The sequence below is a fragment of the Aulonocara sp. 'chitande type north' Nkhata Bay genome, linkage group LG5 (assembly GCF_057382095.1).
Source record: "Aulonocara sp. 'chitande type north' Nkhata Bay isolate Kocher_YH1m ecotype deep benthic linkage group LG5, A_spYH_male_GT1.1, whole genome shotgun sequence".
NCBI lineage: Eukaryota > Metazoa > Chordata > Actinopteri > Cichliformes > Cichlidae > Aulonocara > Aulonocara sp. 'chitande type north' Nkhata Bay.
In genome coordinates this window covers 14,013,874-14,025,227 of record NC_141348.1, presented here as the reverse complement: position 1 = coordinate 14,025,227, position 11,354 = coordinate 14,013,874, and the positions used below count along the sequence as shown (strand labels likewise).

Genomic DNA, 11,354 nt, shown 5'->3' with positions numbered 1-11,354 from the left:
TACATTTGATCTATGCTGGGTCACTACTTTTGCACTATAATGCTGCTGCTGACACCTTGGTTCACACTGACAACTAGAAAAAAAGCTGATAGGAAAAGAAGGATGGAAAATGCCTGGAATTTAGTTACACTTGCAAATACTGCTTCCTCCAAACTGCAAGCATCAATAAAATGTTACAGTATTGTTTTCTATATCTGTGCATATATCCTTATTGGTAGTTTTCTCGAAATAGAAGCTCTTCATTTTAAAAAAAAAACCTCTGATAACATTGCTGAAGCTAGCGCCCACCCCTACTGCGCATACTGCAAATATAAAACTGATATATACTTACATCATGGAGCAGTTGATGTCTGGTTTCCGACAAATACAGTAAAGAGGTGCGTTCTCCCCCTCCATACCAGTGTTCTCAGGCACTGCTACATGGTCAGTGTCAGACACTTCACTGTCCTACAACATACCACATAGGACCACATTAGAAATGACATGTATGTAGACATGCTAATTATACCTGGCTAAATGGATGCAGTAACAAAATGTTACTAACTACTCTAGTTATTAGTTTCCAGATGTGTGCAGTTGCTCCAGTCTTACTGACAGTATACTGTTTCAAACACCAGTGCCAACATTTTATTTTTTAAATCTTAGTATGATTCTGCACCAAGACTTGTGGCCTGTTGCTCGGTAACTTATTGTCTGACTACATTAACTACAGTTCATAAACATCATTCATTTTCTCCTACTTATTTTATTCAGGTTGTATTTCAGCTGTCATAGGGCAAAAGTACACCCTGGACAGGTCGCCAGTCTGTTGGAGGGTTATTAGAGAGACTCAGACAACCACTCACACCAACAGCCAACTAACCTAACCCCGCGCATGTCTTTGGAGTTCAACACCAGTCTGGCCGAATCACAGATAAGCAGGGTGTCTGTGCTGCAGAGCACAGCTGTGTCAGAGACTCTCGACATCAATGTAGCGTTAAGGATGCGGAGCGATGGGTGCACTAACACAATGTAAATATTAAAGTTCTCGCCATTGTCAATATGCTGTTGCGCTCTTGTTCGTATTATTGCAACCATATCTCGAGTCTAGCTTACCCTAAAAGTTTGGAGAGAATTGGTCTGTTAAGAAACGCAATCGATTGTTTGGGACTGCTCTAGCCATCACGTCGCATAAACAACTCTACTTCCGGTGGGAAAACTAATTAAGGGTAAAGTCGCACTAATAACACCTACCACTCACGTTCATAAGCATACACTATGATCACTTCCACGCAGTAACGTTGTAATAAATATAATCCCCGGTAAAGTCAATTAGCGAACACTACTGGCATGTAATGCCAATGGCGACCATTTCACAAACTGTAGAAAATGCTCAAAATGTGGTCGGCACCAAAAGTGAAGGGCTGACAGTTGTGTTTATATACGAACCGTAAGCGCTAATGTTGGTTAGCATCAGCTAAAGCGAGGAAGTTTGACACTTGCAGAGGCAGTGAACGCAGAGAGAGCTTAAAAACGCATTGTGTTTTTGTTTTTGTTTTTTTTGCATTAAGACGTTGCACACAAAATTACAGATATAACGGTGACTTAGCTGCTCGTTGGATAAACCCATGGACCTTAGAAAAGATCAACACTACTCGGATGTAAGCACCCGTGTATAACACAATAGGCAAAATTACGCTTGCTAACCTTTCCACATCACAGGCTTCACATTAAATAAACATTTTTTCAAATACTCACCATGATCTGAGACCGTTTAAATATTTTGTTACTCTGAAAATATGGCAGTATGAAGCTAAACCTTTAGCTTGACGGCTAAAGCAATGCTAAGATTTACACGGAAACGATCAGCGGACATCGTTAAAGTACTATTGGTCTACATTCTTCTTCTATGGTAGCAGCCTGGGCAGAGTAACAGCCAACTTTAAACTGCGCCATCTGTTGGCACCAATTACAGTAGAAAACATGATTGCGACAACACGTTTTTTGGGGAAAATAACAGAGATTGAAACTTTACTGATAATTTGTCCAAGTTGAAAAATGCCCTCCTCCAAAAATATCACGTGACAACCTCATTGCCTTACAGAATTATGACGTCACACACGTAGAATCTTACCACCATTCTTTCCTTTGATCCAAAAACCTATAAATAGGGGTGAAGCGCAACGACTTTTAGTCCGTTTCTCGCAGCCTTGATGTGTGCAGCATTGAACCGTTCGCCAGAAAAGCCTTTTGAAATATTTGGATCCTTTGCAGTTGTAACTGTATCCAGACCCAACATGTCTCAAAAAAATCCAAAGGGACAAGAAGTTGACCCATACGCTCTTCCTTGGGATGAGCCACTAGACTCTTCCCTTTCCTCTCTTCCCTGGTGTGACCAAGTGGAACTAGAGGAAAAGCGTTTGGAAGAACTGGAGGATGAAGCGCTCAGAAACGCAGAGAAGATTAAGTTCTTGATGGAGGAAAATGAGCAAAAGAGCGCTCAACTAAAAAAGTTGTCATTCCAGCTTCAAGAAAAGGAAGCTATTATTGAGGGGAAACAACAGGATCTCCATGACATGGACAAAAAGAACCAGGAGCTCCAAGGAAAACTTGATGAAGCCCTGCAACAAAATGAAAAACTTGTCCAAGAGAAGAAACAAGACGGCATGAAGAAGAGAGGGCTGCACAGCAATCTCAGAGACATGGAGCTAATGTACAATGTTGACAAAAAAAGGCTTGATCGCACAGAGCAAGCAAATGAGAAGCTCCTCCAAGAGAAAAGGCAACAGGAGTTAAAAGAAAAAGAAATGCTTTCCAAGCTTCAGAGCATCAAGCAACACAACGAAAGCTTGCAAGGAAAGCTTGATCAAGCTCTGCGGCAAAATAGAAAACTCCTCCAGGAGAAGATGAAAGACAGCACGAAGAAGAGAGGGCTGCACTCCAATCTCCGAGACATGGAGCTAATGTACAATGTTGACAAAAAAAGGCTTGATCGCACAGAGCAAGCAAATGAAAAGCTTCTCCAAGAGAAAAGGGAACAAGAAATCAAACAAAAAGAAATGGATTCCAATCTGCAGAGCATCAAGCAACAAAATGAAAGCTTGCAAGGAAAGCTTGATGAAGCTCTGCGACAAAATAAAGAAATCCTTCAAGAGAAAGAGCAGCTGGACAGAAAGCAGGGAGACATGGAGTGCCAACTCCAGCTCATGGAGGGAAACAACAGGATGCTGCAGGTAAAGTTCGAAGAGACACTGCACAAATATCAAGACCTGCTTCAAGAGAGAGAACAGCTGGTCAGTAAGCAGAGAGAAGAAAAACTTCTTCTCCAGGAGTTTGAGAAACAGGAGGCAACATCTAAAGTGCTGAAAGAAAGGTTGGAAGAAAAACAAGCTGAAATAGAAGAAGTGGAGAAAAAATGCAACAAGCTGCAGAAGCAAAACACCGAAACAATCGAGGAGCTGAAAATCCTCATCCTCGAGAAAAAGGTGCTCGTGGAAAAGCAGCTGAAGAAACAGAAAAAACGCTTCTGCTTCTTCTGGAGGAGGAACACTCCTTCTTTCAGTACTGCCAATGTCGCCTCTTCCTCTCCCACCTCTGTTCCAGCTTAATCCCCCCCCTTAACTACTAACACCTCTCCCATCTCCCTCCCCTCTTTTCACAATCACCCCCCAACCAGTCCCGACAGTTGACTGCCCCCTCTAGAGCCTGGTTCTGTCATAGGTTTCTTCCTTTAAAGGGAGTTTTTCCTATCCACTGTCGCCTAGTGCTTGCTCAGAGGGGATTGTTGGGGTTTTCTCTCCTCTCTCCCTTTACTTTCCATCCCACCCACCCCCACCTTTTCTTTTTTCTTAATAATTGAACAATAAAAACAATTGGTCACTAATTAAATGTGTCAAATCAATGTCTTTATTCAAGAATACAAGAAATGGGTAATAGCTGCATGTGTGTTTGTGTGTGTGCATAATATGCATACTTTACGTGTTGGATCCAAATCCCACAAGGAATTAAATAAAACAAGAAGACAAACAAAAACAAATATTTCTCTCCCTTCCCAGGTCAGGAATCAGGATGAGGAAGAAATGAGGTCAGATCAGTGCAGGTTTTTGCACTACTGACATAAAGTTTCTGCTGATTAAAAAAAGTATGTCGATATTTCTGAAATACATTTGCAAACAAATAACTTTGACAACTTGTGTTTTTTCATAAAAGAAAAAAGAAAAATCAGAGAGCAGAGCTGGTAAAACAGCTTAGCTCCGCAGGTTACAGGAGATCAGATGCCAAATACTTTTCATGACAGTCTTCGTTATTGCATAAATCTCCCCTTTTATCATTGATCAGTAAATCACTGCATATACATTCATCTAACCGTTATAATTTCATGAGTAAAGATTCTCAGATGACTGAATGGCGGTTTTAGTAAATGTTTAACTTTATTGTGATTTCTATTTTTAGAATCAATTGCACACATTTTGATTTCGTTTTGCAAGCTGCTGATTTCACACAGATCCACTGCCCAAACGTGCCTTTGAGTTTTTCATCATTTAACAAGAATAGGCTCAGGCAATCATTGTGGAATTAGGCTTTGGGAAGGTCTGGGGACAGGTATGATGGTGGTGGTTTTAAAGCACTGTGGCACAACAGCTTGACTCAGGGAGATGTTAAAGATGCCCGCTAGGACATCAGTCAGCTGGTCAGCACGGGCTCCGAGCACGCGTCCAGGTATATTGTCTGGTCCAGCAGCTTTGTGTGGGTTGACTTTAGTGAGAGTCCTTCTCACACTGGCCGTGGACAGGGACAGCACTTGGTTGTCTGGCAAGCGGGTGGCCCTCTATAGTCCGTCTTGCGTCCCATTTAAGCAAGTGCGTGTTCACACTGCCCCTGGATGTCCTGGCCTCTGAGGTTAAGGTGTACGGCTCCTGGTTGTCAACTGACCAATTTATCATGGCAAAGTCTGTGGTGGACAAAAGATAAGAGGCTGATTATAAAAATGATCCATGCACGCCTTATGACCTACAGCATGTACAGTTAACACAGCTAAATGGCTGTGAAATTGTAAAATTACTTTTGAAATAAAGCTATTCAAAGTCAATTAACTGTGACTATAATAATAGCAATGTTAGCCAGCAAACAAAACGTTAGCACTAATTAAAATAAGCTGCTAGGTGATGTTACTGTTTCAAGTTCTCTCATTGTTTGACATGTAGGGCAGATATTTTGGTGACACTGAGATCAGCCAGACACTAAACAGCAGTGTAATATCAACGCTAGATTAGATGTTTTCTAATCCGATAAAATGACATTATTCCTGTTTATAGAAGATGTTTGTCGTCTGTTTGTTTGACTGACAGGAACAGGAAATAGTGGTTGGAAATTACTGTTGGTGTTACATGAGGGTAAAGAAGGGCTTTAAGCACCTGGGTAAAAACTGGACCCATGATGAAACACTACAACAAGTACAACATATTCTTCAGTTTTAATATGTGACCATACTGTGCAGACTGCTGATGAGTTACACGGTTACATTTCATTAATCATTGTTAAACTAAAGTGGTAAGCAGTTACTTTATCCTTTCACTTAAAATTTCCAGGAAAAACACTACCTTGGCTACTTTTGTGCTTACATTTGATCTATGCTGGGTCACTACTTTTGCACTATAATGCTGCTGCTGACACCTTGGTTCACACTGACAACTAGAAAAAAAGCTGATAGGAAAAGAAGGATGGAAAATGCCTGGAATTTAGTTACACTTGCAAATACTGCTTCCTCCAAACTGCAAGCATCAATAAAATGTTACAGTATTGTTTTCTATATCTGTGCATATATCCTTATTGGTAGTTTTCTCGAAATAGAAGCTCTTCATTTTAAAAAAAAAACCTCTGATAACATTGCTGAAGCTAGCGCCCACCCCTACTGCGCATACTGCAAATATAAAACTGATATATACTTACATCATGGAGCAGTTGATGTCTGGTTTCCGACAAATACAGTAAAGAGGTGCGTTCTCCCCCTCCATACCAGTGTTCTCAGGCACTGCTACATGGTCAGTGTCAGACACTTCACTGTCCTACAACATACCACATAGGACCACATTAGAAATGACATGTATGTAGACATGCTAATTATACCTGGCTAAATGGATGCAGTAACAAAATGTTACTAACTACTCTAGTTATTAGTTTCCAGATGTGTGCAGTTGCTCCAGTCTTACTGACAGTATACTGTTTCAAACACCAGTGCCAACATTTTATTTTTTAAATCTTAGTATGATTCTGCACCAAGACTTGTGGCCTGTTGCTCGGTAACTTATTGTCTGACTACATTAACTACAGTTCATAAACATCATTCATTTTCTCCTACTTATTTTATTCAGGTTGTATTTCAGCTGTCATAGGGCAAAAGTACACCCTGGACAGGTCGCCAGTCTGTTGGAGGGTTATTAGAGAGACTCAGACAACCACTCACACCAACAGCCAACTAACCTAACCCCGCGCATGTCTTTGGAGTTCAACACCAGTCTGGCCGAATCACAGATAAGCAGGGTGTCTGTGCTGCAGAGCACAGCTGTGTCAGAGACTCTCGACATCAATGTAGCGTTAAGGATGCGGAGCGATGGGTGCACTAACACAATGTAAATATTAAAGTTCTCGCCATTGTCAATATGCTGTTGCGCTCTTGTTCGTATTATTGCAACCATATCTCGAGTCTAGCTTACCCTAAAAGTTTGGAGAGAATTGGTCTGTTAAGAAACGCAATCGATTGTTTGGGACTGCTCTAGCCATCACGTCGCATAAACAACTCTACTTCCGGTGGGAAAACTAATTAAGGGTAAAGTCGCACTAATAACACCTACCACTCACGTTCATAAGCATACACTATGATCACTTCCACGCAGTAACGTTGTAATAAATATAATCCCCGGTAAAGTCAATTAGCGAACACTACTGGCATGTAATGCCAATGGCGACCATTTCACAAACTGTAGAAAATGCTCAAAATGTGGTCGGCACCAAAAGTGAAGGGCTGACAGTTGTGTTTATATACGAACCGTAAGCGCTAATGTTGGTTAGCATCAGCTAAAGCGAGGAAGTTTGACACTTGCAGAGGCAGTGAACGCAGAGAGAGCTTAAAAACGCATTGTGTTTTTGTTTTTGTTTTTTTTGCATTAAGACGTTGCACACAAAATTACAGATATAACGGTGACTTAGCTGCTCGTTGGATAAACCCATGGACCTTAGAAAAGATCAACACTACTCGGATGTAAGCACCCGTGTATAACACAATAGGCAAAATTACGCTTGCTAACCTTTCCACATCACAGGCTTCACATTAAATAAACATTTTTTCAAATACTCACCATGATCTGAGACCGTTTAAATATTTTGTTACTCTGAAAATATGGCAGTATGAAGCTAAACCTTTAGCTTGACGGCTAAAGCAATGCTAAGATTTACACGGAAACGATCAGCGGACATCGTTAAAGTACTATTGGTCTACATTCTTCTTCTATGGTAGCAGCCTGGGCAGAGTAACAGCCAACTTTAAACTGCGCCATCTGTTGGCACCAATTACAGTAGAAAACATGATTGCGACAACACGTTTTTTGGGGAAAATAACAGAGATTGAAACTTTACTGATAATTTGTCCAAGTTGAAAAATGCCCTCCTCCAAAAATATCACGTGACAACCTCATTGCCTTACAGAATTATGACGTCACACACGTAGAATCTTACCACCATTCTTTCCTTTGATCCAAAAACCTATAAATAGGGGTGAAGCGCAACGACTTTTAGTCCGTTTCTCGCAGCCTTGATGTGTGCAGCATTGAACCGTTCGCCAGAAAAGCCTTTTGAAATATTTGGATCCTTTGCAGTTGTAACTGTATCCAGACCCAACATGTCTCAAAAAAATCCAAAGGGACAAGAAGTTGACCCATACGCTCTTCCTTGGGATGAGCCACTAGACTCTTCCCTTTCCTCTCTTCCCTGGTGTGACCAAGTGGAACTAGAGGAAAAGCGTTTGGAAGAACTGGAGGATGAAGCGCTCAGAAACGCAGAGAAGATTAAGTTCTTGATGGAGGAAAATGAGCAAAAGAGCGCTCAACTAAAAAAGTTGTCATTCCAGCTTCAAGAAAAGGAAGCTATTATTGAGGGGAAACAACAGGATCTCCATGACATGGACAAAAAGAACCAGGAGCTCCAAGGAAAACTTGATGAAGCCCTGCAACAAAATGAAAAACTTGTCCAAGAGAAGAAACAAGACGGCATGAAGAAGAGAGGGCTGCACAGCAATCTCAGAGACATGGAGCTAATGTACAATGTTGACAAAAAAAGGCTTGATCGCACAGAGCAAGCAAATGAGAAGCTCCTCCAAGAGAAAAGGCAACAGGAGTTAAAAGAAAAAGAAATGCTTTCCAAGCTTCAGAGCATCAAGCAACACAACGAAAGCTTGCAAGGAAAGCTTGATCAAGCTCTGCGGCAAAATAGAAAACTCCTCCAGGAGAAGATGAAAGACAGCACGAAGAAGAGAGGGCTGCACTCCAATCTCCGAGACATGGAGCTAATGTACAATGTTGACAAAAAAAGGCTTGATCGCACAGAGCAAGCAAATGAAAAGCTTCTCCAAGAGAAAAGGGAACAAGAAATCAAACAAAAAGAAATGGATTCCAATCTGCAGAGCATCAAGCAACAAAATGAAAGCTTGCAAGGAAAGCTTGATGAAGCTCTGCGACAAAATAAAGAAATCCTTCAAGAGAAAGAGCAGCTGGACAGAAAGCAGGGAGACATGGAGTGCCAACTCCAGCTCATGGAGGGAAACAACAGGATGCTGCAGGTAAAGTTCGAAGAGACACTGCACAAATATCAAGACCTGCTTCAAGAGAGAGAACAGCTGGTCAGTAAGCAGAGAGAAGAAAAACTTCTTCTCCAGGAGTTTGAGAAACAGGAGGCAACATCTAAAGTGCTGAAAGAAAGGTTGGAAGAAAAACAAGCTGAAATAGAAGAAGTGGAGAAAAAATGCAACAAGCTGCAGAAGCAAAACACCGAAACAATCGAGGAGCTGAAAATCCTCATCCTCGAGAAAAAGGTGCTCGTGGAAAAGCAGCTGAAGAAACAGAAAAAACGCTTCTGCTTCTTCTGGAGGAGGAACACTCCTTCTTTCAGTACTGCCAATGTCGCCTCTTCCTCTCCCACCTCTGTTCCAGCTTAATCCCCCCCCTTAACTACTAACACCTCTCCCATCTCCCTCCCCTCTTTTCACAATCACCCCCCAACCAGTCCCGACAGTTGACTGCCCCCTCTAGAGCCTGGTTCTGTCATAGGTTTCTTCCTTTAAAGGGAGTTTTTCCTATCCACTGTCGCCTAGTGCTTGCTCAGAGGGGATTGTTGGGGTTTTCTCTCCTCTCTCCCTTTACTTTCCATCCCACCCACCCCCACCTTTTCTTTTTTCTTAATAATTGAACAATAAAAACAATTGGTCACTAATTAAATGTGTCAAATCAATGTCTTTATTCAAGAATACAAGAAATGGGTAATAGCTGCATGTGTGTTTGTGTGTGTGCATAATATGCATACTTTACGTGTTGGATCCAAATCCCACAAGGAATTAAATAAAACAAGAAGACAAACAAAAACAAATATTTCTCTCCCTTCCCAGGTCAGGAATCAGGATGAGGAAGAAATGAGGTCAGATCAGTGCAGGTTTTTGCACTACTGACATAAAGTTTCTGCTGATTAAAAAAAGTATGTCGATATTTCTGAAATACATTTGCAAACAAATAACTTTGACAACTTGTGTTTTTTCATAAAAGAAAAAAGAAAAATCAGAGAGCAGAGCTGGTAAAACAGCTTAGCTCCGCAGGTTACAGGAGATCAGATGCCAAATACTTTTCATGACAGTCTTCGTTATTGCATAAATCTCCCCTTTTATCATTGATCAGTAAATCACTGCATATACATTCATCTAACCGTTATAATTTCATGAGTAAAGATTCTCAGATGACTGAATGGCGGTTTTAGTAAATGTTTAACTTTATTGTGATTTCTATTTTTAGAATCAATTGCACACATTTTGATTTCGTTTTGCAAGCTGCTGATTTCACACAGATCCACTGCCCAAACGTGCCTTTGAGTTTTTCATCATTTAACAAGAATAGGCTCAGGCAATCATTGTGGAATTAGGCTTTGGGAAGGTCTGGGGACAGGTATGATGGTGGTGGTTTTAAAGCACTGTGGCACAACAGCTTGACTCAGGGAGATGTTAAAGATGCCCGCTAGGACATCAGTCAGCTGGTCAGCACGGGCTCCGAGCACGCGTCCAGGTATATTGTCTGGTCCAGCAGCTTTGTGTGGGTTGACTTTAGTGAGAGTCCTTCTCACACTGGCCGTGGACAGGGACAGCACTTGGTTGTCTGGCAAGCGGGTGGCCCTCTATAGTCCGTCTTGCGTCCCATTTAAGCAAGTGCGTGTTCACACTGCCCCTGGATGTCCTGGCCTCTGAGGTTAAGGTGTACGGCTCCTGGTTGTCAACTGACCAATTTATCATGGCAAAGTCTGTGGTGGACAAAAGATAAGAGGCTGATTATAAAAATGATCCATGCACGCCTTATGACCTACAGCATGTACAGTTAACACAGCTAAATGGCTGTGAAATTGTAAAATTACTTTTGAAATAAAGCTATTCAAAGTCAATTAACTGTGACTATAATAATAGCAATGTTAGCCAGCAAACAAAACGTTAGCACTAATTAAAATAAGCTGCTAGGTGATGTTACTGTTTCAAGTTCTCTCATTGTTTGACATGTAGGGCAGATATTTTGGTGACACTGAGATCAGCCAGACACTAAACAGCAGTGTAATATCAACGCTAGATTAGATGTTTTCTAATCCGATAAAATGACATTATTCCTGTTTATAGAAGATGTTTGTCGTCTGTTTGTTTGACTGACAGGAACAGGAAATAGTGGTTGGAAATTACTGTTGGTGTTACATGAGGGTAAAGAAGGGCTTTAAGCACCTGGGTAAAAACTGGACCCATGATGAAACACTACAACAAGTACAACATATTCTTCAGTTTTAATATGTGACCATACTGTGCAGACTGCTGATGAGTTACACGGTTACATTTCATTAATCATTGTTAAACTAAAGTGGTAAGCAGTTACTTTATCCTTTCACTTAAAATTTCCAGGAAAAACACTACCTTGGCTACTTTTGTGCTTACATTTGATCTATGCTGGGTCACTACTTTTGCACTATAATGCTGCTGCTGACACCTTGGTTCACACTGACAACTAGAAAAAAAGCTGATAGGAAAAGAAGGATGGAAAATGCCTGGAATTTAGTTACACTTGCAAATACTGCTTCCTCCAAACTGCAAG

At 41.1% G+C, this 11,354-nt stretch overlaps 2 protein-coding genes across 2 annotated transcripts; both read left to right on the top strand.

Moving 5' to 3' along the window:
* Positions 1–221: 221 nt before the first annotated feature.
* LOC147329979 (uncharacterized) lies at positions 222–3,867 on the top strand. Its single transcript, XM_086291455.1, has one exon. The coding sequence runs from the start codon at positions 2,193–2,195 to the stop codon at positions 3,585–3,587; it is 1,395 nt and encodes a 464-aa protein (XP_086147581.1). The 5' UTR covers positions 222–2,192; the 3' UTR covers positions 3,588–3,867.
* Positions 3,868–5,814: 1,947 nt separating this feature from the next.
* LOC147329978 (uncharacterized) lies at positions 5,815–9,464 on the top strand. The gene has a single exon (XM_086291452.1). The coding sequence runs from the start codon at positions 7,790–7,792 to the stop codon at positions 9,182–9,184; it is 1,395 nt and encodes a 464-aa protein (XP_086147578.1). The 5' UTR covers positions 5,815–7,789; the 3' UTR covers positions 9,185–9,464.
* The last annotated feature ends 1,890 nt before the right edge of the window (positions 9,465–11,354 follow it).

Bases quoted from the DNA above. Each gene is read 5' to 3' on its own strand.
- LOC147329978 (XM_086291452.1), top strand. From the start codon at position 7,790: ATGTGTGCAGCATTGAACCGTTCGCCAGAAAAGCCTTTTGAAATATTT.
- LOC147329979 (XM_086291455.1), top strand. From the start codon at position 2,193: ATGTGTGCAGCATTGAACCGTTCGCCAGAAAAGCCTTTTGAAATATTT.